The sequence below is a fragment of the Andrographis paniculata genome, unplaced genomic scaffold (genome assembly GCF_009805555.1).
Source record: "Andrographis paniculata isolate CXL003 unplaced genomic scaffold, ASM980555v1 Contig69END, whole genome shotgun sequence".
In the NCBI taxonomy this organism is placed as follows: Eukaryota; Viridiplantae; Streptophyta; class Magnoliopsida; order Lamiales; family Acanthaceae; genus Andrographis; species Andrographis paniculata.
In genome coordinates, this window is record NW_026137605.1 from 7162660 (window position 1) to 7188269 (window position 25610).

The following is a 25610-nucleotide window of genomic DNA, read 5'->3' on the forward strand; positions in this document are numbered from 1 at the left end:
AACAAAAAAAAAAACAACGTAAACTGTCTTAAATAAATTTTTTGAATAAAATAAATTGATAATTGTATAAAATGAAGGATAATGTTCATGCAAACTTTAATTTAAGATAAAAGGATTTCAAGCAATAAATAAAATACTTGATATTTTGTGTATCTTTACTAAAAATGACAGTGTTATATAATTGAAAATAAAAAATTGCAATTATCTTAAAAATAATTCAACCAATAAATAATTGCATTTTTACCAAAATAAATAATTGCAATATAACAACCATACCACAACAAATAATTCAACCAAACAGTTGAGAATATTTACGCCAAAAAAACCTCTAAAAATAACAAAATGTTATGCTCTAGAACAGCTCTCATGGCTTTGGCTATGGCCATACACTACTATAGACAAAAAAATATTCTACCTACGAATGATACATACCATTTCCTTACAAGAACAGCTCGAACAACAGAGTATTACTACGTACCTGGTTAGCCATGTCCCGGTCCGGCTCAACTTTCTTCGTCGACCAAAAACCATGTTCGCACGATGTATTCATCACGCAGAAGTCGAGTTACCGACCCAGTACTGCTTCACAGCCACAAGTACTTTCTCGGGAACAAGAGGGCCGTCCTCGTGATCCACCATTTTCGAATCCCATCTCATCCCCGCGATTATTTTCTTCACCTTGACAAGAACGTCGACTTCGTCCCGGAACAATACTGCGCCTTCAGGCCGTAGAATCCGATCCATCTCCAACAAGATGTCTTCGAACTCACATCTGCGTACGATGCTCGAGAATTAGCAAGAAACATAAATGCAAGAGAGGAAATCGAACGAATAAAGGATACTCACTTGCCCTGGTACAAGGTAAAAACGCCATTGGCGTGGATGAGATCGTACGTCCTTGGATATGTCGAAAAGGCTTCGCACCTAAAAAAGAAAACCATAAGCAAAGCAATGTAGAGAATTCGAGAAATGGCGTCGCATTGAAAAAGGCATACCAGTCGTGGTAAATGCCGATCAGTCCTCTTTCGTAAACAACGCCGAGTGTATTTTTCTCGGCAATAGTCGGTACGACGTTCATAACCCATAATTTGGGCGACTGAATTGCCGCAGCAAAGCCTCCGAACCCGGCATTCATATCCATAATGTTGCGGTATCTTCCCGAGTCTATAATCTTGTTGATCTTCCGATACGCGTCGACGTGTTTTTTCCACTCTTTATTGTCCTCCAGATACGCCTCGGCTGAAACTCCAGAAATTGCGCCATTGGCAACTCTCGGGGGAACTGCATTAAGCCTCTCCGGGAATGGTTTGAGATCTCCTGAAACTTCTCCAATTTTGGCATTTCCGATTCGAGTTATACAACGCTCCATTTTCTTGTACCTGACAAGTCGAAAAACTAACTTGAAATCGTTTTGATTGCATCTTATGCGATGTTTTTTTTTTTCGTAAAGTAATGCATACCAGACATCGTCCGCAGCTTCAGATTTACAGAATTCTGCGCCGGAATTTTCTTGCGCAGCTCGACAGGCGTCTACATCCTTCGATTTCTGCCATATCGCGATTTCTTCGTGCTCGGATTTCTTTTCCCAGCAGAGAATTTTAGCAACTTCCTCGATCCTCCTCTGTTCTTCCTCGAGTTCTTCTTTACTACGTTGCCATGCCTTGTAAGAAGTCTTCCAACTTATCGGTGGTCCGGAAAGCACCCAATACCCACCCGGTCGAAGAACACGATCAATCTCCTTCATATATAATCCATCTGTATAACGAACGAAAAATACAATGCATCGCGCGACCGTATGAAGAAAAAGGTTCGATAAGGTTAAGGTTCTTACCATTCGCACCCCAACGTATAAGACAACGTGAACAATGCGCCATGTCGAAAGCGCTAGACGGATACGGCATTTTGATAGTTCCAAGAACACCAATGACGGCAGGCACGCCGCGTTCGAGAGCGAACTGAACTTGCGCCTCGTGTGAATCTCGTGGCGCAAACGACATAGCTACGACATTCCTATTCCAAAGATACGCGCCCCAACTCGCAACCTAAATCGACAAAAACATGAAATCGAGATTAAATCATCAACAATGCAGCAAAAACAATCATACAATCAGGCGATCATTTCACGATTGGCGTACCCCGCAACCAGTGTCTAATGCAGTCCTAACTGTGCCATTCGCAATCGGGATAACCGACGCGAGCTGCTCAATGTACTTATCCGCCCCCTGAGGAAACTGTGTCCCGCCCCCTGGGAACCTAAACACATTCCCCTCATACTGAATCCAATTCTGAATCGCCTTCTCGACCGTTAAACTCTTATACGGAGCATTGGCGTAGGGAACATAATCACGGCTCTTTGGCCATCGAAACGGTGTCACATATCCTTTAGGCGCGGGAATCAGGCAATGCAGCTTCTGTTCTTGGGAGGGGCAATGCCTCTCACGGTAGAAAAAATTCTCCCTCGGTAATTTCATTGCTCGTTTTCGATCTTGGCAGGGCGTGTGATCCTTGTAGCGATGATGGCAAGGCTTATATTCGACTACTTTAGAATATGAAGTGCCCGTTGTCCTGTCGCCGTGATGTGTTTCGAAGTTGAGGCTCGGGAGGATGTTACAGCTGTCGCCGGCCTTGATCATAGCCGACGCTACAGCGTCGCCTTTCCCGAACCCACTTCGTTGCCATGCTCCGAGTATGTAGAAGAAACAGCAGAGACTAGCTACGATGAAGATGGACACTGAACTTCTTGTTCTACTGTTCCCTGTACTAAATTTGTTCGCCATTGCAGGTCCTAATACACAAAAATTAGTGTCACAACAGCAAAGTTTTTTCAAAAACTAAACATCAAAAGTAGAAAATCATCCTTTTATAGGACAGCATCAAGAAACTACAATCAGGACATAGCAAATCAATTTTAATTTAACCTTTTTGTGAATGGATAGGTAATCAACCTAGATCAGCAGCCACATTTTTCAGGATCGAACTTCAATTCAGTATTAGTAATAGAAGAAGATCTGTGTAAGAATTTGTAAATGGTGTAAATGAAGACCTGATTCATTCCAGCGAAATCTCAGTAAAAATGTGACTTGGTTTAGACTTCCATTTGAGTTCAAGAGAGCTCTTAAACTAATCAATAGTCTCTTTAAAGAAAAAAACAGGTTTACACAATAACATTTTTCACATGAACTACGAACCTAAAACGAAGACAAAGCATAGAAAAACAGATTATTTAGGAAATCAAATCCATACCTACTGATAGAAGAACTGATTTGGAGAATCTAGAAAGAACGCATCCTTCGCCGCTCAGAAAATGCTTAAATCCAACCACTAATAAGAAGTTCTGCTGATCTACAAACTGTTCGGTGAGCAAAAACTAGGGCAGAAGAGAGAGCCGACACACGCATATCGACGCACAAAACACAGATTCCATGTCTATTTACATTATCTAGTAATGGCGTGTCTTTGTTTAATTGCCATTCAACGCGCTTCATCGATCATCATTCATCAACGGGAAAATTTTAGAATGGCCCTCCTATTAGAGTTAATATTGCAATTGCAACAAATTTTTTCTAATTTGCAGGTTCGCCCCAGATCGGGAGGAAAATGAATTCAAAGGAAATGGGTCCTCATAGCATTTAGAACAAATAATTGCAATGTATGGAGCGATGATTTTTTTATTATCAAAAAAGGAAAAAAGAATATCGATTAACGATGAGTGGTCGGATTGAATCCGATTAATCTATCTTCTCCGCGTACATAACAGATGATCTGCGTGGTCTTTGGCACATGGGGCCCACAATAAAAAATTAAAGGCAGCCCTCATTCTGTTATCAGGATTTTGTAAAAAATTCACTAATTCATTTAAAATTTCTCCGTCGAAAACATATGATCAATATAAAAATTTAATTTTACATTTAAAATATAACAGCAAAAGCTATTTATATTACATCGTACAACTATTTTAATTTAAAATTTTTATTATTTAAATCTTATCTCAAAATTCAAACCCCAAACAAACACAGCAGTATTCCCATTTTCACATAACCTCTTTTCATCACCTTTTGTTTTTCTTTTTTTTAAATAATACTAATTATAATAATAATAAAATTAGTAAAAAATAATACTTGTGAATTGTCTTGTCATACTTAATTTGTACTTAATTTGCAGATTGTTAAGTTCGACTGAAATAGCTTGACCTATTAAGTATTGTATTCACTTAAATATTTTAAAATTGCTAACTATATATTGATTTGAAATAGTTGTGTATTTGTGAGTTTGCATTAATCTACATAGAATTCATGTCATTAGATATTTTTTGAATTATCTTTTCAATGTTGCAAACTGTGAATCAATTTGAAGTAAAACAAAAAAATTATTGTCAAAATAGTAACAAAAGGTTTGTTGCCTAAAATTATGTATTTTTAAAAAATGCACAAACATTTTAATTTGAGATTTTAAATATAAAATTTTATTTTTTTTATTTATATTTTACTTTTATTTTATTCATAAATACTCTTAGGAAACCCTAGCTCACCACATTTCCTTGAGGTGATTTTGGAATAAATTTTTATAAATTCTTTTATCTTATTTTTTAAATCTAAATTTTATGACTGGTATATTATTCTAAGTTATTTCAGTTATTTTAATATGAGCTTGCTTGTCATTAAATCATATTTAGATTCTTAGTGAGTTTATTTTCCGTTTGACTTATATGTTGAATATTGTTCTATATTGGTAAATATTTGGGAACTTTCCTATATAAGGGTATATAAGGGTGAAGGGTCACTCCACCTATCACCAATTGGTTTTAGGCTGGACGTCTGAATCCCTTCTTAATATGGTATTAGAGTCATGGTGCTCGTATTGGGTTTGGATCCTGTACGGATTTTCGAGATTATCATCTCGAGGGGGGAGTGTTGAATATTGTCCCACATTGATAAATATGTGGGAACTCCCCTATTATATAAGGGTGAAGGCCACTCTACCTATCACCAATTGGTTTTAGGTTGAATGCCGAACCCCTTGTTAATATGGTATCAATCTGAGTTATTTGAAAATATATATATATATATATATATGATTTTTTAGAAAGAATTATATACTATCTTTCTTGACGGAAAAGCATTGCAGAGTGTTCAACAATTTTTTTTTCTCTAATTTTGTGTTATTTTCACATTTTTGTTTCATTTAAAATGTAGATATATATATGTTAGTTTTAATTAGAAACCAAGTTCTTCCTATTTGAATGTAATATAACTTTTTAATAATTTTTATAATAAAACTACTCTAATTTTCCGAATTGAACGAATTGTGTGAGTTAAGATGATATTATGTATAATTCAAATGGTTAATCGAATTTTTGATCTTTAAAATGAAATTTAGGAATGTTATATTTGATCTCACATTAGTTTCATATTTTTTGGTTAACAAGAATTTATGATGAATTTTATAAGATATATGCTAAATTTGAGTAAGTTGATTAATTGTATTTTGTGGTTAGGTGAAGTCCAATCGAATCAAATTCCACGACTCAGTGGTAGTTGAATTGATTAGATTCCTCTAAGTAAGGTAAGGAGTTAAATTTTGCACACTTGAAATGATTGTATCCGTATGTGATATATGGTGAACTTGTTGTGAGATGATATTAGTAATTGTTAATGGAGATTGACATGATATGTAATGTATATGATAAACCGTTTATTGGGTTGTTGATGCCACTTATGGGCAAATAATAGTAGATAGTTGATGTGTGAATACGTTGTTTACACGATGAAAGATAATAAGTTGAATTATATGAGCTTTAAATTTAGCTAGAGTTGGTTATTGATTGGTAAGTCGATTGATAATTTGTATATGCCGTGTATTTTGCTAGACTTAGTCGTTGATCGATAACTCGATTGATAATTTGTGCACGTTGTGGATTTGGCTAAACTTGGTCATTGATTAACAAGTTGATTGATACTTTGTGTATGTTGTGGATTTGACTAGACTTGGTCATTGATTGACATGTTGGATTGATTATTTGTGTATGTCGTAGATGTGGCTAGACTTAGCATTTGATTTGCAAGCCGATTGATAATTTGTGTATGTTGTGGATTTGACTAGACTTTGCCATTGTTGGCATGTTATTGATAAGATATGTATGTCGCAGATTTGGTTAGACTTAGCCACTTATTGGAGAGTTGATTGATGTGTAATGTGTAGATTTGTCTAAACTTGATCGTTAATTGAAAAGTCGATTGATAAATTGTGAAGCCGTGAATTTGGTTAAATATAGCCGTTGATTAATAAATTGTGTAAGTCGTAGATTTGGCTAGACTTAACATTTGATTGGCAAGTTGGTTAATAAATTGTGTAAGCCTTGAATTTTTATTAGTTGTAATTGTTGTTTGGTTATCATTTGTCGTTGGTAATTTATTTCATACATTGCATATCTAATTCCTTATTCAGTTTTAGCTAATGTGATGATAAAGTAATGATTATGTTTTTTTACCAAATTGATGACATAGATTAAGAGAGATAAATGGTTTCTCTATTATAGAATTTATTCACACACTCACCATTCACAAAGATTTAATTTTTAACTTTGAACATAGTAAATGAGGACTCAACCGCTTAAGCTACCCATCCTTGATCTGACTTAATATCTAAGGCAGTAGAATTTAGTGAGTCAATAATTAAGGGTGATAACACGAGCCGGCCTGCTTTTTTTTCATATCGTCCCAGCCCAACCCGATTCCAAGCCGTGCTGGGCCAGCACGGCCCATTTTATAATCGGGCCTAAAAAGTTTGGCCCGTGACGGCCTGTATTTCGATTTTTTTTTTTTTTTATATTTTTTTTTTTTTTTTTAGCTTTGAATTAATTTAGAACAAAATAAATTTAATTAATAAAAGTGGACAATTGAACTCACAATCAAATATATACAAACTTAAACTTTTACCATCCATGTTGTAATTTTTATTTTTATTTCAAACATCAATATATATAACTTTATTAAATATTAAATATTAATTTTAAAAATTGGGCCGAGCCAGGTACGATCGGACCTTCATGAGCCCGGGCACAACCCGGTTCATTAGCGTGCCGGGCCAAGCACGGCCCGACAATTTTCAGGTCTATTTTTGGAAGCCCAAGCATGGATTTTTCGTGCCGTGGATCCGACTTTCGGGTCGTACTTATTTTTATTATCCCTATTAATAATATTATTTTATGATATTATTTTATTTTGATAAAATAGCATAAAACACCTATATAGTTTCCGAATTTACTGAAAATTTCATTTAGGTCATAAAATTTCATAAAATTTACTTGTGTTTTGAAAAATATTGCACAGTCGCCTCTTCCTTTAATATTTTACTCATTTTGATTGTTATACCTCTTCAAAGTTGGCTTTCATCGTACAGACACACACAAACTACTTTATACATACTCATAGGCATACACCAGTACCCATTCTTCTCATCCCGTGGCCGCCATTGGAATCCTTCGTCCCTTCAAAACCAACACCACCCTAGAATCTTTTCTTCCCTTTTTTCTTCTCTCATGTCCCCCTTTCGCTTATCTTTTCTTCCTCTTCTTTCCCTTTTTTTTTTTTTTTTTTCTTCTTCTTCTTCTCCATCTCTATTATTTTTTACAGTATCCCCTTACCCATCTTTTTTCCTCTTTCTTCATTCTTCCTATTATTTTTCGCAGTGCCTCCTTGCCCATCTTCTTTTCCTCTTCCTTCCCCCTTTCTTCTTTTCTTCGTCTTTTTCTTCCTTCCTTCCTATTATTTTTTTACATATGTGTATATATATATATGTAAAATGAATATAATAAATTAATTAATTAGTGACATCCTCGAACAAGACTAGATTGTGTGCATATATATGTAAAGATTTATTTATTTATATACCATAAGAGCCGCCAAGTTGTTACAGGGCTTGCAAAAATCTCCAGTGGAGCTCCGGTGACCAACACCGTCGTGTATTTTGGTTGGCCTGTGAGTCCTTTGTCTTGCCCTTCTTAATTCCTCCGCTACCTTGCCCCTCCTTGGAGGTGGCAGAAGCCCCACTCGCCGGAAGTCCATTAGTGTCATTTGGGTGGCATCAATTCTTTGGATTGATTCCTAAATTCCTGAGTGATTCCTACTTGTAATAGGTTAAGAATTTAATTTAGGGTGTGTTTGTTTGGGGGTTTGGATTTTGGATTGGGATTTGAATAGGAAAAATTTTGAATTTGAATAGTTGTATGATGTGATATAAATAGGGTTTGATGTGATGTTTTAAAAGTAAAATTAATTTTTAGTATAATATAAAAAATAAAAATAGGTGTTTGATGTGATGTTTTTGGGGGGGGGGGGGGGGGAAATTGGATGAATAGTAGAAATCCTCTAAAATCCTTCAAACAAACACACCCTAAATGGATTTATATTTGTTAAGTAGGTTAAGATTGATCAATTTACCAAAAATAAAAATTGGGTATCTTTTGTGGGACAGACAACGAGAAAAAATAAACAATAATTATTTGTGGCAGGATAAAGAAAATATATAAATTCATATTTTTAAATTGAAAAAAAAATAAAATCAAAGGGTGGGTTGGGAGAGGGGGCCAGACCCCTTGCCCCTACTTACATCCATCCCTATTTGACAACATCAAATAAGTTGTTTATGATGCAATTCTATTTTAACAGCTTGTTTACTCTTCAATTGAAGAAGTTAATCAATTCAAATTCATGAATAATGTAATATACGTATATGAAAAGTATCTTTATATCATTAGAAGTTCATATAAATTCTATATGATTCCAATAGAGGAAAATGCACATAAAACGTACCAAAATAAGATATTTATTACCAAAATTATATGCATCTGTCCAATCTCAAGATCATTGTATAGAGCGGATGATTTATTGATTTTTTATAAAAAATTTGACATATTTTTATTTACATACAAAGAAGCTGCAAAAAAATGAGTAGTAAAAATCAGATAACAGACACACTAATCACCAAACTTATTCAAACAATTATTAAAAATATTACTAAGACTTTCTTAATTAACAATGTAAGTATACCGGTGTTTGAATTTATTAAATTTTAGAATAAATAATGTTAGATTGTACTTAATGCTCATTCAAATTATACAATCCAACTTATTTTATTTCACTATACATTCACGTCTAACTTTGAAAAATTTGATGTGTATATTATTTATTTTTAATGTTTTGATAGATTATCTCAACCATAAAAAAAAATTTGAGTAGCCAACATGACAGAGAATTTATATTCAGCAAGATCACATATAAAAAAATAATAATGTTGATTTCAGAAAAGTTGTCACGGGCGATGGATTTGACATTGTTTTAGTGCACCAACCCCCAACTCTCCGTACATGCATATCAATGACTTTGGATTATTTAGGGTTATAGAAAGTATATGAATTGGAAAAGATTGTATTGATGTGGATTAACTAGTGAATGCAATAGCGTTATTTATTTTATTTTTTTTTGAAGAATTGAAAATTGAAAAGACAACACTATTTTTCTTTTGAACTTACAAAGTGCATAATGAAAAATATAGGACATAACAAGTACAAAATTCTACCCATGAAGAATGATGCACTAATTAGATAAGATGCTCGTGATCTATGATTTGGTGATTAATGGTTTTATATGTTTCATGAACATAGGAAATGAAGACAACACCATACTTTTTCTATCCGGATTGGAATTTGAAGTACAATATCCAATGGTTTCTCTCTTCTCAATGATAATTCTTACTTGAGCAAGAAAACAATGACATTTTTTGTGAAAAAAAGAAAAAGTAGAAAGTTACACGGATATTATACGAATGACCATGTGTCCTATGCATATTTTGTAAAATTCATACCGTGCACATATAATACATGGATATGAATGTGACTTAGACTTTGATTTTGTAATGTAATATTTGGTAAAAATCTTCAGTTTTTATTAAAACTCACGTAAAAATTCTTTTAAAACGCTGGGTTGGATAATTTTTCAAAAATTAATTTTTTGAGCCAATAAACTATTTTAAAAAATAATTTACCAACCACCTAAATTCATATTTTGACTAGTCAAACAACTTAAAAACTATTCAATACGCAAAACTTTTGAAAATACTGTTTGTCGAACACCCTCTTAATTTACCAATTTTTTGATTAAATCGAATCAAATTATTAATATAAAATTTAAACTATAATAACAATATAAATATATAATTATATTCAATTTGATTCGATTAATTGTAAAATAAAATATTAAAATCCAAATTATTTATATTCGAACTAAATTTACTCCATGTAAAATTCAATTCAGCCCAATGGTTCAACAGCTCTACTGGCTCAAATTATATGTACGAATATAAAAAAAAAAAACGATGTAATAATATAATAATTTGCCTTGATAGTCTCGTTCAATTATGCAAAAACCCTATTTTAATAGAACCATTTTATATGACAGTTTGCAAAAATATTGATCAAAATTGAAAAAAATACTGTCCTAATTTAGCCCTGTTGATATGCAAGTCAGATGTTTGTTTCTTATTTCTATAAAATTATGCTGTTGATCTATTTACCTACATATTCAAATTGAAATCTTTATTGAAGCATATAGTATATATCAAAACTCTAATCAAACAACATTATAACCAACCATACCCCTAAACATTTTTCTTCAAACTGCATTTTCTTTTAAAAAAATAAAATGAAACACTTGAAAACAACAATGCCCAAATTAACCCTGCAAGAAAATTTGTCACAAATGGGAACAAGATCAATTAATTAACCAAAACTTCGAAAAATGCAAATGGTCATCAAATGGCCGATCACAAAAGATTCTAGCGAAGTTGTTTTGTCGACGAGATGGGGGGAGGGGGGTGGGGGGAGTAAAGAGAAATGTTTCAAAGGATATGGTTAAATTTGAAGCCTCGCAACATTGACTCAGCTCTTGGTGGCGAGCTTTTCCTTTGCTTTCTGGATCTTCAAGACCTTCTTCACAATCTTCTGTTCTTCAACCAAGAAGGCTCTTATGATCCTAGAGAAGATGTGGGCAAGAAACATGTTAGACACACAAATAATCCTTTGATAGCTGATTGTTAATCATTCAATGGATGAAAAGATCTCTAACCTTTCCCTAACCGCAGGTCCGGACAACACACCACCGTAAGCACGGTTCACAGTTCTCCGATTCCTGGGTAGTCTGGACCTCTTGTATTCAGCTGGTCTTAAATGAGGAATCTGGAACCATTAAACAATGTTTTAAATGGATTCGATAGAATGGCTTCCAAGATTATAAACCAAAAGTTGGATCCTCATCCATTACAAAATAAAAACATTTAGGCCGCTTTTTCTACAAACCATGTCAACACAAGCTTTGCCATCTACTAATAGCAACCAATACAAGTGATCATGAGAGATACATTGTTCTATATTTACTCAGTCTGATTAATCATTTGTTACTAAATAAAACCCAAATCAAATAGGCCAAATTATATACTAATCAATTGCAGCCAAACAAACTTATAACTCAAAAGCAAAACTCAATTAAAACGGCATCTTCATGCCATAGAGGATACTAATTCAGTAGATATAAATTTTCATTTGATTGAAATATGAATTGCAGCCATATAAAAATAAAATTCATCGCGAAAACCCTAACGCATTGGCTACCAAAACAATCTAAGATTGAATACAGCCACAATCGACAAACCGCAAATTTGTAACTCAGGGGAGCATTCTCGACTCCACCGTAATCCAAATTAGACAAACAATAATATTCGGTTCAAAATTAAAATAATGAAAAACGAAACCGAATGCGCACATACCCCTTGGATTCTCTTTCCCGTGACAGGGCACTTGGGACCGCTTGCCCTCTTCTTGGTGCTCTGGTACACAAGCTTACCTCCTATTTTAACAAAAACGTAAACAGCCAATAAATTTAACACCACAAAAGTACTTCTCCGTCGATGCACCAAAATTAAAACAAGCAAAAACATATTCAGATAAAAATTCATACTGCATTCTTACCAGGAGTCTTGACGACCCTGTGCTGGTTGGATTTTGTGGCATAGCTGTGCCTCGTCCTGTATGTTAGCCGCTGCACCATTTTTTCTCGACGATTGGAGGCTCGGGCGGAGGAGGAAAAGGGGTTGTACGATATAGGGTTTATATATATAGGAGTCTCTTTAAGCCCTAGATCTAACGACTGATATATTCTTTAATTATAATGGGCTGGGATAAAAACTTACATTGGGCCTGTATATTAGCAGGCCCAAAAACGCTATGCCCCTTTATGTTATAATTTATGATATATTTTTAAAGTTTTGTTGTTTTATTATTTTAAATCAAAATTAACATTATTAAGTTGCTACTATTTTTAATAAAAATATACTCCCTCCTTCCCAAACCTTGCAATATTTCTTTTTTTTTTTTACCAAACTCATTGCAACATTTTCAAATTTAGAAATAATTAATAATATTTTTATACATATATTAATATACACTTCACTTTGTCCCGTCACATCACTCAAATAAAAAAAAACCAAATAACAATTTCTCTCTCCAATTACATTACTTAATATCCAAATTATCTCAAATTACCATACTTAATACTCCCTACCTAAATCCCCGTGCCAAACACAAATATTGCACGATGTTTGGGACGGAGGGAGTATTATTTCCTCTCGTCGCATCAAAATATTATTTAAACAAAAACGTAAATAAATATTTATTTTCAAATAAATTTCAAAGCACAACCAAAATATTATTTTACAATAATAAATTAGGATGTGTTTTTATATAATTTGATAGCATAAGGTTATATAATAATTAATAATTATGTGTTAATATGTTGCATCAAAATATATTAATTATATTCTTAAATACTCCATAGGTCCAAAAATTTAACTAAAAAAAATAAAAAATTAATTGAGAAGTAAAAATATTGTTGCATAAAAATAACATATTTAAAAAAAAAAAAAAAACAACTTTTTCTTTTCATAATTGTATTGATATATTATCATTAATTTAATTGTCACAAAAGTTTCATAACAATTTCAATATATATTATAAAGACAATTCAATATTTGTCTCATGATTTTTATTAGTGACAATTATACAGTGATAGCAAGACATTTGTCTAATAGTATGCAGATAAGAACGACACGCCATATTACACCAAATTACGTGACATATAAGATTTAAAATTTGAAATTATTTTACAATCATAAGTTCACTCCAAATTATCTTATCATTTCGGAACTATTATATATATATTATTACATCCGTCCGGTTCTAAGGGTTTGATTTATTTTTTTTGCGTTGATTTTTTAATATTAATTATTATATAAAAACTTAAAAAGAACAAAAATACTTATATTAGTATTTTATAATATTATTATAATGACATTTATGCAAAAAATTTTTTATACAAATATAAGAATATTTTTAAATATCAAGTATAATAACGCAAAAGATAAATAAGACATTTACAACCAGGCGGAAAGAGTACTTTTTATGACGTGGAAATCTACCGCCCTTAGTTTACTTTTCGAGGATGGTCTGGATAAATCTAAGATTGAACTTAATAGCACATAGTATGATATGCAATGCTGGAGTACCCTCAAATTCTGACTAGTAATTAGTATTTATTTATGTATTTTGTGGACAACACTGATTTGATTTACAAAAGTGGAAAGCAACATCAATTCAAGATGGGAAGAGCAAGAAAGATTGGTCGACACGAGGTTTCCTGCCCAGAAAATTAATGTTGTCGAGCTTCTTCTGGCACCAAACTAACTGATCTCTGCTCAATTTCGACAGCCTTAACACTCTCGACACTAATCTCAACTCCACCTCGCATGCCCGACCTTCATCGTCATCCTCTTCTTTCTTCTTCGACTTCTTCACTACGCACTTCTGCCTTCTCGCGCATTCCTTGCTTTTCCTCGCCTTCTGTAATCGAGTCGAATTAATTATCAAATGATTTACATTTATTAGAGCCGACGTCAGAAAAGTAGAGCTGTTAAACGAATCGAGCCGTTCGTGAACTCGGCTCGGTTAAAGCTCGTTCGCGAACGTTAACGAGTCGAGCTAAACAACATAATCAAGCTCGTTTGGTTAATGAACGAGCCTGAGCTTTGTTGGCGAACGTTTGTTTAAATAATATATTTATTATTAATATTATATATACATATAAAATTATAATTTATAAATAAATAAAATATTATTTTAAAATATATAAATAAAATAATTTTAAATTTTATTTATAATTTATATATAAATTTTTTTAAAAAATAAGATAAGCGAGTTCGAACGAACTCGAATGAGCTTAATCAAGACTAAATGAGCCGAACACGGACACAAGTTCAAACAACAAAAATTCTTAACGACCCGAGTTCGAACACTACGAACGAGCTCGAAAGCTTAACGAACAAACACGAGCCTTGTTTGCGAACATTAACTAACACTTAAAATTTGGCTCGACTCGAATCGTTAACAGCTCTACAGAAGAGGAAGAGAAGACGAACCTTGTGCAGACTTGCGATGACATTAGCAAAAAGCATCGAATCCGACGAGTCGTGAAGACATGTCCTAACTTCTTGAATGCTCGACGATAGCTTGTCGGCGAATAGAAACTCCCGGAAGATCAAGATCGATTCCCGGATCATCTCCATAAGCATTTCGAGAGAAACTGCATCGGATTCCTCTCGTCGTTCCAGCTTCGAATAGTCGTCTGCAGGTAATGTTTTAAAACGTCGATACATACCGGTTTAAGGTTGTAAGGCTTGCTTACTTACCCCTGATCGTCGGGACCTGAAGAAGGCATCTTATCGCGCACCGGCTCCTGACATAGTTCTGAATCCTCTGACCTTGAAATGGTTCGTCTTCGATGAATCTCCAGACCACCACTTGAAACTGTTGAAACTCTTCCGCTGTGCGGTTATAAAAGTGATTGCCTAAAGAATCGTATCCCGACAGCTCGTGCGCTTTCGCGTACAGCCAGCGGAGGATTTCCCACGATAGACACAACTGCCCGACGTAAACCAATTCCAAGTCGCGGTGCATTTCAACTACCGATCTATGCATTGGATCGGCGTATATCCTCTGCCCTTTGCACGACCTTTTCGCGCCTGCGCTGTATATGTCCGATTCCTTCAGCTGCTGGAAACCTGCAATTTTACGATGTTTAGAAAACACAGACAATGGCTAAGGCTAAATTGCACAAAATTCACCTGTGATTTTACGAAATTGCGTCAAATCCCTCGTACTTATAAAATTACGCCCCAAACTCTCTCGTGGTATTATGAACTCTGCATCTAACCTCTTGGCGGTCCTTATTTAACGGTATTTGAACTAAATGCGCACAAACTGCGAATAAAATTTTAGTATCTCAATTTCTAAACCTCTAAAATCACAAATATATATATTTTTTTATATTTAGCCTAAAAACAAATAGTAAATATACTCAAAAATAGTTATTTTTTTTTTCTTTGGATACATTTATGTCAAATACCATTAAATAAGAACCGCCGAACAGGTTAGTCGCAGAGTTTCTGAAATTACGAGAGAGTTTGACGCAGTTTTATAAGTATAAAGGATTTGACGCAATTTCATGAAACTACGTGTAGGTTTTGTCCCAATGACTAAAGCCTTCTTTTCCTTTTCCCTACACTCATCTTTTAGGCAATGGTGGATTTTCTTTTAGGCAGAACTTTAAATTAAGAATGAAATAGTTTAACGATATAAAGTGCCTGAGCTGACTCAAGTGACTCAACGGAAAGAAACAATGGCCCGTTCGATGAACAAAGTAGCTACATAATTGAATATAAAGGCGCCGAAATCATAAAGAACTAAAGAGCAATATAGTTTGAATAATTCTCTGAATAATAAAGGCGAACATCGAAGTTATGATCAATATTTTCTAAATCTAGATCATCGATTGATTAAATGAATTTCGATAATCAAAGTATGGTTTCACTTACTGATGGCTTGCAATGTCTGGTAATTCAAGATGTCTAATTTCCGCATCCTTTCGAGATAGCTCTTGTAGAACTTCTGGATTTCCTCCATTACATCTCTGTACTCGATCCTCTGCTCGATTTCAAGTGGCTTCAGATCTTCGACCATCCCGGCGATCTCACCTTCTTCTTCTGATATTGGAGGCAGGCTTCGGATTCTGCAGTTTTTCAGCTCGGTTTTCATCTGTTGCACTAAAATCTGATGTTCTAACAACACATCTAGCTCCTCGTCGTCATCTGTATCCGAATCCCAACATTTTTTCTGTTCTTTAGATCCATCTACTAATCCCTCTTGCTTGCTAGCATCCCCAACTGTAATTTTTTCTTCGACAATGTGCATCGGGCTCAAAGGTTGAGGCTCGAGTTCTATGTACTCATCATTTAAATCGACTGATCTTTCTGTGTGATCTAAATCGAGCCCGACCTCAACATTATCAGGCTTTATATAATCAGATTCCTCAAGAAAATTACTCATCCAGTTTCTCAAGTCATATTCATCAACCAATTCTCTATCAACTGACTTAACTTCATGTTCCTTATTCAATGTCAATAAATCTTCATCCTCGTCATTGTCGTCATCTCCACAAGCATCAGACTCATGGTTTGAATCAGGAAATGAAAATTCCCCTCCAGGAAGCAGTTTAATTTCATAAGAAACATCTTTCTCCTCCAAAGCTTCATCTTCCATTAAACATTCCCCAAAACTTTCTTCAGAAGTTAGATTCTTTTTACTGTAACCAACGTTGTCTTGTGCCGACAAACACTCCCCAACAACAACATTTGAAGGGCAAGAAACATCAATAAGTTTAAAGCGAAAGCTGCAAGAATCCAATCCTTGATCAAGATCTTCCAAAGAGTTTTCTTTTTGAGGAGCTTCACACCCAACACTTCGATCACTGCTCTCATAAACATCACCTGTGGATTCCTCCACAAACATTTCCTGAACAACAAAGTTGTCCGTTTTTGGCTCTTCAAGAAACCCACACACATCTTTCCCAGACATGAATTCATACTTACTACTGTTAGAAATCAGACCAGTTCGCAAGAAATCAGAGCCCTCTGTGTCTTCAACCTCTTCACTGAAACTCTTCTTCCCCTTTTTCTTCACATCTAAATTCTCTCTTCCAGAAGGCCCACTTGACCAAAAAACAATGGATTCCTTGCCAAAATGATTGTTCTCCTCCTGAGAATGATTGCCACTAAAAATCGAACCACTCTCTTCAGCCACACATGGCCTTGATCTGCAAAACAACAATTATGTAAAAACTAGTATATATATATATATATGTATATATACACATGTGTTTGTGTGTAATAAAGATCGAATCATTACCTGTACCAATATCTGGAAACAAACCCAACAACCTCGACGATTGAAGCAAAGACAGAAGCCATAACGAGGCTACAAAATCTGAACATTTTGTCTTTCAGGACTTTACACAAACACCTTGTAGTGAAGTAGGTCTCGAGCATATTAGAAATCCCAGAAAAACAATAATGAATTTTCATTTATGATAATATGAAATCCCTCTCGTCATCTCCAAACAAACACACTCTAACAACATATTGTAGAATTTTTCATTGGAGAAAGTGGCATAAGCACTAACAGAAGCCGAGATTAAAGGAGATAAAAAATACTACAGGGGTGGGCATCGTTTGTCTGGTAGCCCAAAACTGCTGCCGATGATTCTGATCCAGAGGAGAGGACTGATTACTCACGGAGGGCATTTAGTTAAGCCTCGTGTCGACAATTTTGGACCGTTGGTTGAGTGAGAGAGACAGAGAGAGAGACTGACCTGACCCACTTTGCGTCTTCGAGGTCTTTCCCAATTGACACGATTCTGAAAGATCCTCGTTTTGCTTGGCCCCTTTGGATTCTCAAATTGTATATGTGGAATTTTGAATTTATGATGATATCGAGAGCCCTCTTTTATTTTGTCTGTTGTTTCCTATTGTGTTCGTCTACTCACCACTTTGGGTCGCCCCACGAATTGGTGCTGAAAAGGAAATTTCCCAATTCAGAATTGGCCAAATGGATGGTGACTCTGCTTTCAAAACCCTAATCGTGGATGTCTGAAACAGACCGTTGGAATTAATTGCTGTTATGTTTTGATGAGATGCGGAAGCCTGATAGAAGAAACTGCTACTAGATATGATATATTCAAAACTAATATTTCTTCCGATCAAAAAAATAATAATAATAAAAAAAAAATTAATATTCCACCGTCCCGATAAAAATATAGGTTTGGATGAATACGGACATTAAAAGATATTAATATTTTAATATTAAAATAAGATAAATACAAAATATATTGTCAGGGTATTATACGAATTTATTAAAAGGTCGATTAAAAAAATAATAATACAAGTGAAAAATAATAGTAAATTAGATATTATTAATTAAAATAGAAATAAAAAATTATAAAAAATAAATATTTACTATATAAATATATTGTGCATAAGTTTCATAGGACTTACAAGAAAGAAATAATGACATACGAACGAAAAAGTCTATGCTAAAATAAGTTTAATTTTTTTATATTTATTATAAAAATATAAAATATAAATACTTATGATTTAAATTGGAATCGAATATTATTAACTTAGCACAATTCGTAAAATTACTATTTTTTTTTTATAGAATATCACATCAAAATATTATTACAAAAATTTAAATCAACACATTATTTTTAAATCAATTTTAAATCACAATAAAAAAATCATAAATATTATATAGGTGTGATTTGTAGTGGACAAAATAACATGTGTGTAGGGTTCCTTTAAAATTGAAGTGAAATATTGATATACAAAACGTGTGTAATTATTGTGGTGGAGAATTTAGTGTGTCTGGATTTTGGGTTCGAGATTTGAATAGTAAAATTTTTAAATTTGAATAATTGTATGATGTGATATAAATAGGTGTTATGTGATATTTTGATTATAAAATTGATTTTTAGTATAATATAAAAAATAAAAAATAAGTATTTGATTTGATATTTTTCGGAAAAAAAAATTGAATGAATAGTGAATTTAAAATTTAATCCCCCGAACAAACAATGATTTGATTATAAATGGGATGATTTGATTATCTAATGAACTTTTGGAAAACATAACAACCACCAAAATATTTTTCCAACATTATGTGTATTATATTGAAAAGGCTATTTCAACATCTTAAGGTAATACAACACGATACACTACCACACAATACAATGTCCTAGGGAGAGAGAAATTGGAGTTTTTTTTATTTTTTGTTTATTTTTTTTTAATATATATAAAAATTGTTGGTCCCAAATTCGCTCAAAACCAAACAGAAGCAATAACCGAATATGAGAATATTCACTCTAATATTCACTTTAACAAATTCAACAAGAATGAAATCTATTATTTCACTGTCTCTCTCCCAGCATCCACAAAGTTTGTTACAATCAATTTTTGTTATTCCAATACATAGATTGGGGGGGACCAACGAGCTTTCTCGATCAATTTGTTTAGGTCTTCATTAGATTGCTGCAAACAACATCAACCAAAATTGAAAAACAAATACAATCCACTTTCAACAAAGTTATACATTATCTCTCTGGAGTTCCAAAGATCTTCCATGGCTATTCAAGTTTAAATGAGCATAGAAGAAGATGATCGATCTAGCCTTGACACAACTGATGATTAATTCTTCTACTCTAAATTTAATGGTGGCCGGCTATCATTGTGGTTCCACAAGAACAACTACAATTACAATTCCAAATGCATGGTGATGCATAGGAGATTCATAGTAAGGACAAGGGAACTCAAGCTTGAGTTGGTATTTTTGATGTATTCTTGTATGCTTGGAGAAGTATATAATGAATATATCTGAATTGAGATCCTCAATCATAGGTTGTGACTGGACTGAGTAAATAACTTGTTTGTGTTATGTTTTCCTTTACTCCGCACAAGTTCAGTGTTTTTATGTTGTTGGACGAAGATGCATTGCCAAGAATTTATTTACCTGTTCGTTGTTTTAAAATATTGGGTAAATTATATAACACTTCTTTTTGTTTTTAAGTAAAAATGTACAAAATATTTTGTATTTTATTTATTGCGCATGAAATTCCTTTTTGTTAATGTAAAGTTTGCATATTTTTTAATTGGGATCCCCAAATATAGATTGTAGATAGAATTGGGTTTTCATCTACTATGTTCAAATTCAATTTTCGCTATTGTTGGAAGATTATGTATGATTATTGTCACATATTTATTTGTTTGTTCATTATATTGGAATAATCTATTAGGGAACCATATACTCGTTTTCAATCCTATTTACATAAAAAATATTTAACCAAAATCTTAAATATTCAAATCATGAACAAAACCAAACCCTTTTTACTCATCAATATATTTGCCCGTAGTCTGAGTTGAAATTCCGACATGGTATATTTTCTTGAAGCTTGTATGTAATTCTTCTAAAAGACATGTTTTTTTTTAATCAAGTTTAAAAAATTGAACGAGTTATGACAAAAAAAAAAAAAAAAACGGTTCTATTAGCTTAGTCGTGTGCATCACGTGTAAGTAGAATATATGCGATAAGGATATTGTAGATTGAAGAACTATGTTGTTGTTACAATATTTAAAGAAAGTTCCGAAACATTGTAGTTCAATGAGTAAATATCATGACCACCCGTTGTTTTTTTCAATAAAATTGAGATAGCGCACGATTATTTCACGGCGCAGAAAATTATTGGCTTTTGGCACAAGATAATGTGGTAAGGTGTAATTATTATTTTTTAAAGTTATAATCATATTTTCTTTTTTTTTTACAATTCAAATAGTTTTTCAAAAATAAAAGTTGGATAAGTTAATTATATATTCATATTAAAAGATAATAATATGTCTATGTCTCCGTAAGTTTAATAGGGAATGAGAATCCAAGGAGAAATAAAACAAACAATCAAAACAATGTATTGAGAGCCAAACTTGACAAGTTGCCTAAATTGGGTGTAATGATATTGGAAAGTTGTGTTGCTGCTGCTGACATGATAAGACCGACTAATTAATTGTAGCGTAAATATAGTTTCAAATTGGGGGAGCAGATATCGTCGCACTGCTCCATAAACTTTCGGACATTTTGTTCTTCTGCAGCAGCTTCTTCTTTGGACACACAAAAGCACAGAGCCTCCAACACTTGACCATACTTGAGCAGAAATTTCAACACCAGAATTTGGCTGTCGTCGTCCCCTTTGAAGCCCTTCACCTCCACTCTCTGCAACGTCCTCTCCAAGCACGTTGGGTACCACAAGTTGCTCACAAATGGATGCTCTCTTACACGGTACGGCGGTCTCATCTCCTGACATGTCCATCATATCAATTTCCATTGATTAAGCTAATTAATTGCACTTCATATATATAATTAATAAATAAATTAATTAATTACCTGGAAAATCTGTGTGGAGGGGCTCAAGTCGATGGACAAAACCCTGAGATTAGGGCAACTGTTGAGGAAGAAAGTGATGCCGAAATACTCCTTAACGTGCAGCTGCGTCTTCAAATGCAAATGCCTTAAGCACGACAGGCGTGGCTTCACAGAGGATTCCTCCGCCATTTGCACCATCTGCAAATTAATTAATTAAGATTTTTCTTAAAAAATTAATATATATATATAAATACATATATATATTTATAGTAGACCTGGAGCATGTAGCTGCACACACTAAGAAATTCGGCTCTCCAAATTTCCACCAGGGCGTTGTACAGCATCTCTGGATCGGCTCCTTCCTCCCACCGGAGCTGCTGCTGGAAGTCAAATTCGGCCTGCACCAAACTCGAGTGATAATCTAATTGCAGGTAGGTATAGCCGCCGCTGTATTTGAAGATCGCCAGCGATTTAGCAGTGAGGGAGATGTAATCAAGGCCTGTGCATTTATGGAGCACAAGAACCCTAAGTCTTGGTGCGGCCAAATCCAAACTGCCCAAATTCCAGCACCTCTTCACGGTTAGGGTTTCCAGAAACGGACACATCGACACCAGACCGCACAGGGAAGAGCCCGCCATCTCAATCCACCCTAAGAAGAGTTCTCTAATGGCGAAGAAGAAATTTCTCGATTCCGGAACCCTAATTTTGCAGGCAAACGAGCGTAGGGTTTCCAGCGACGAATGGCGGCCGTCTTCGAGCACTAAGGGGAGATGAAACAACGTAGTTTGGGGTATTGTGTCGCGATTAGTATCCCAGGAAGGATCCGAGAAGTCGAGATCCAGCGCCTTGAGGCCCCGGCGGTCGACGACGAAATCGATGCACCGTTGGATGTCGGGCCGGCAGAGCTCCGGCGGGTTCGAAACGGCGAGCCTGAAACTCACCATGGTAGGCTCGCCGCCGTAGATTTCTGGCCACCGGCGGATGAATTCCACCACGTTTCCCTCTTTCTGCACGAAGAGGTTCTCGTCGATGTCGACGCTCCTGGTGGATTGCCAAAGGCTGCGCCACCGTCTGGAGAGGAGGGAAGTTCTGACCGCCTCTCTGAAGGGAAGGGAGGTGATGATATTGGCGATGATGGCGTCGGGGAGTGATGATAAGTAGTCGGGGCCGCCGCCATCCTGACCGCCGCCGCACACTTCTTCTTCCCGGCGTCGTTTTAACAACATGTTTTGATTATCGTGTAGATCCTGTTCCATGGCGGTGTATAATATATATATATATCTATAGTTGTATGTATAATATATATATGTGTGTGTGTATGAGTTTGGCGGAATCAGTGCACAGCTTACCACCGGACACGATGGTTCGCTTCGGCGGGGAGGGTTGGGATTGATTTTGAGTAGGTGCTAAGGAATTTCCTTTCTAATCAATTCAAATGGTTATGGTTGTATTAATATATATAAATATATATATATATATATTATTTTTAAATTTATTAATGTAATATATAATTAATTTAAAATATTGTATTGATTACAAATATGACCGTTAATTTTTTACGTAAGTTAAATTTTAAGAAAGTAGTTGAATTATTGTTAATATATGTTACCGTTAAATATGTTACCGTTAATATATGTTACCGTTAATTTGGACATAACTTATATTTTTAAAAATGTAGTTGAGCGGTTGTTAATGCATATTACCGTTAGTTTGCAACGTAAGTTATATTTTAGGAAAGTAGTTGAATTATTGTTAATATATATTATCATTTATTTGGAATATTCGTATAATTCTTGTATTACAAAATAATTTATAATTAATTTAAAATATCGAATTTAATACAAATTATATTACCGTTAGTTTGAACGTAAGTTGAACGATAATTTTATTGTATTTCAGGAAAGTAATTAATTTAAAATATCGTATTTATTACAAATATGACTTTTAATTTTGGACGTAAGTTAAATTTTAAGTAGTTGAATTGTTGTTAATATATGTTACCGTTAAATATGTTACCGTTAATATATGTTACCGTTAATTTGGACGTAACTTATATCTTTAAAAAAGTAGTTGAGCGGTTGTTAATGCATATTACCATTAATTTGCAACATAAGTTACATTTTAGGAAAGTAGTTGAATTGTTGTTAATATATATTACCGTTTATTTGAAATATTCGTATAATTCTTGTATTACAAAATAATTCATAATTAATTTAAAATATCGATTTTAATACAAATTATATTACCGTTAGTTTAAACGTAAGTTGAACGATAATTTTATTGTATTTCAGGAAAGTAGTTGAAGATAAAGCGTCAATATTACCGTTTATTTAAAATATTGGTAAAATTTATGTATTACAAAATAATTCATAATTAAATTAAAATATGTATTTAAAACAAATATTACCGTTAATTTGGACGTAAGTTTGAACGATAATATTATTGCATCTTAGGAAGCTGTTCAAGAGCTATCAATATTACCAGTTATATGGAATATTCATACAAATCTTGTATTACAAAATAATTCATAATTAATTGAAAATATCATATTTAATACAAATATTACCGCTATTTTGGACATAAATTTGAGTGATAATGTTATTGCATCTTAGGAAGTAGTTGAAGAGGTGTCAATATTACCGTTTATTTGAAAAATTCGTATAATTCTTATATTGCAAAATAATTCATAATTATTTTAAAATATTGTATTTAATACAAATATTACCGTTAATTTGGACATAAGCTTGAGCGATAATGTTAGTGCATTTTAGGAAAATAGTTGAAGAGTTGTCAATAATACCGTTTATTTGGAATATTCGTATAATTTTTGTATTATAAAATAATTCATAATTAATTTAAAATTCCGTATTAAATACAAATACTACCGTTAATTTGGAAGTAAGTTGCATTTTAGGAAAGCAGTTGAATTGTTGTAAATATTACCGTTAATTCGGAGGTAAGTTACATTTTAGAAAAATAGTTGAATTGTTGTCAATATTACCGTTTATTTGGAATTTTCGTATAATTCTTGTATTACAAAATAATTGATAAATTATTTAAAGTATTGTATATAATACAAATATTACCATTAATTTGAACGTAAGTTGAACGATAATGTTATTGTATTTTAGGAAAGTAGTTAAAGATGACGTGTCAATTTTACCGTTTATTTTTAATATTCATAAAATTTTTGTATTACAAAATAATTAATAATTAATTTAAAAAAATTTTACCGTTAATTTGGACGTAAGTTTGAGTCATAATGTTATTGCATGTTAGGAAGCACTTCAAGAGCTATCAATATTAATGGTTATTTGGAATATTCGTACAATTCTTGTATTACAAAATAATTCATAATTAATTTAAAATATCATATTTAATACTAATATTACTGTTAATTTGAACATAAGTTTGAGCGATAATGTTATTGCATCTTAGAAGTAGTTGAAGGGGTGTCAATATTACCGTTTATTTAGAATATTCATATCATTCTTGTATTACAAAATAATTCATAATTATTTTAAAATATTGTATTTAATACAAATATTACCATTTATTTGGACATAAGCTTAGACGATAATGTTAGTGCATTTTAGAAAAGTAGTTGAAGAATAGTTAATATTACCGCTTATTTGGAATATTCATATAATTTTTGTATTATAAAATAATTCATAATCAATTTAAAATAGCTTATTTAATACAATTATTGATGTTATTTTGGCCGTAAACTTGAGGGATAATGTTAGTACATTTTAGAAAAATAAAGAACCGTCAATATTACTGTTTATTTGGAATATTTTTATAATTCTTGTATTAATAAGCAATTCATAACTAATTTTTAATATCAAATTTTAAATACTCCATTCGTCTCAAAAAGAAGTATCTATTTGTTTTTTGTACGTTGTTTTAGAAATATTAGTATTATATTGGGATATAGGAGGAATAAAGTAGAAATGACTAAAATAACCTTGTTAGTATGTGTGATATAAAGGTAATAATATTTGTGTAATATATTGTAAGTTGTAAGGGTATTTGTAATGTTAGGTAGATAGTACAGTTACTAAAAAAAATTGATACTTTGTTATGAGACGGACTAAAATAGAAAAATAAATACTTTGTTATGGGACGGAGGGAGTATTACTGTTTGCTTATAAATAATTGGAGTGTTTAGTTTACTATTGGTTAAAACATCAAATTTAATACAGGTGTT

At 33.2% G+C, this 25610-nt stretch overlaps 4 protein-coding genes across 5 annotated transcripts; all 4 read right to left on the reverse strand.

Moving 5' to 3' along the window:
• Positions 1–285: 285 nt before the first annotated feature.
• LOC127263684 (probable methyltransferase PMT2) lies at positions 286–3462 on the reverse strand. The gene is made up of 7 exons (XM_051292835.1): positions 3244–3462; positions 2136–2785; positions 1832–2042; positions 1461–1755; positions 996–1379; positions 847–924; positions 286–772 (listed from the first exon to the last, which is right to left on the reverse strand). Exons 2-7 carry the CDS (start codon positions 2775–2777, stop codon positions 550–552), a joined length of 1833 nt encoding a protein of 610 aa, XP_051148792.1. The 5' UTR covers positions 2778–2785; positions 3244–3462; the 3' UTR covers positions 286–549.
• A 7244-nt stretch (positions 3463–10706) lies between these two features.
• Positions 10707–12164, reverse strand: LOC127263685 (60S ribosomal protein L34-like). Its single transcript, XM_051292836.1, has 4 exons — positions 12020–12164; positions 11818–11897; positions 11121–11230; positions 10707–11027 (listed from the first exon to the last, which is right to left on the reverse strand). Exons 1-4 carry the CDS (start codon positions 12096–12098, stop codon positions 10934–10936), a joined length of 363 nt encoding a protein of 120 aa, XP_051148793.1. The 5' UTR covers positions 12099–12164; the 3' UTR covers positions 10707–10933.
• A 1452-nt stretch (positions 12165–13616) lies between these two features.
• On the reverse strand, positions 13617–18004 carry LOC127264070 (uncharacterized). Of its 2 annotated transcripts, none has more exons than XM_051293431.1 (5): positions 17345–17994; positions 15976–17252; positions 14791–15162; positions 14521–14726; positions 13617–13945 (listed from the first exon to the last, which is right to left on the reverse strand). In XM_051293431.1, the coding sequence occupies exons 1-5, from the start codon at positions 17518–17520 to the stop codon at positions 13700–13702; spliced, it is 2277 nt and encodes a 758-aa protein (XP_051149388.1). In that variant the 5' UTR covers positions 17521–17994; the 3' UTR covers positions 13617–13699. The 2 variants fall into 2 exon arrangements, 1 of the variants encoding a protein (XP_051149388.1); XR_007841598.1 differs by having other exon boundaries at positions 13797–13945; positions 14521–14712; positions 17345–18004.
• A 3036-nt stretch (positions 18005–21040) lies between these two features.
• On the reverse strand, positions 21041–22656 carry LOC127263983 (F-box protein At3g62230-like). Its single transcript, XM_051293306.1, has 3 exons — positions 21676–22656; positions 21422–21598; positions 21041–21331 (listed from the first exon to the last, which is right to left on the reverse strand). Exons 1-3 carry the CDS (start codon positions 22654–22656, stop codon positions 21041–21043), a joined length of 1449 nt encoding a protein of 482 aa, XP_051149263.1.
• Positions 22657–25610: the final 2954 nt, after the last annotated feature.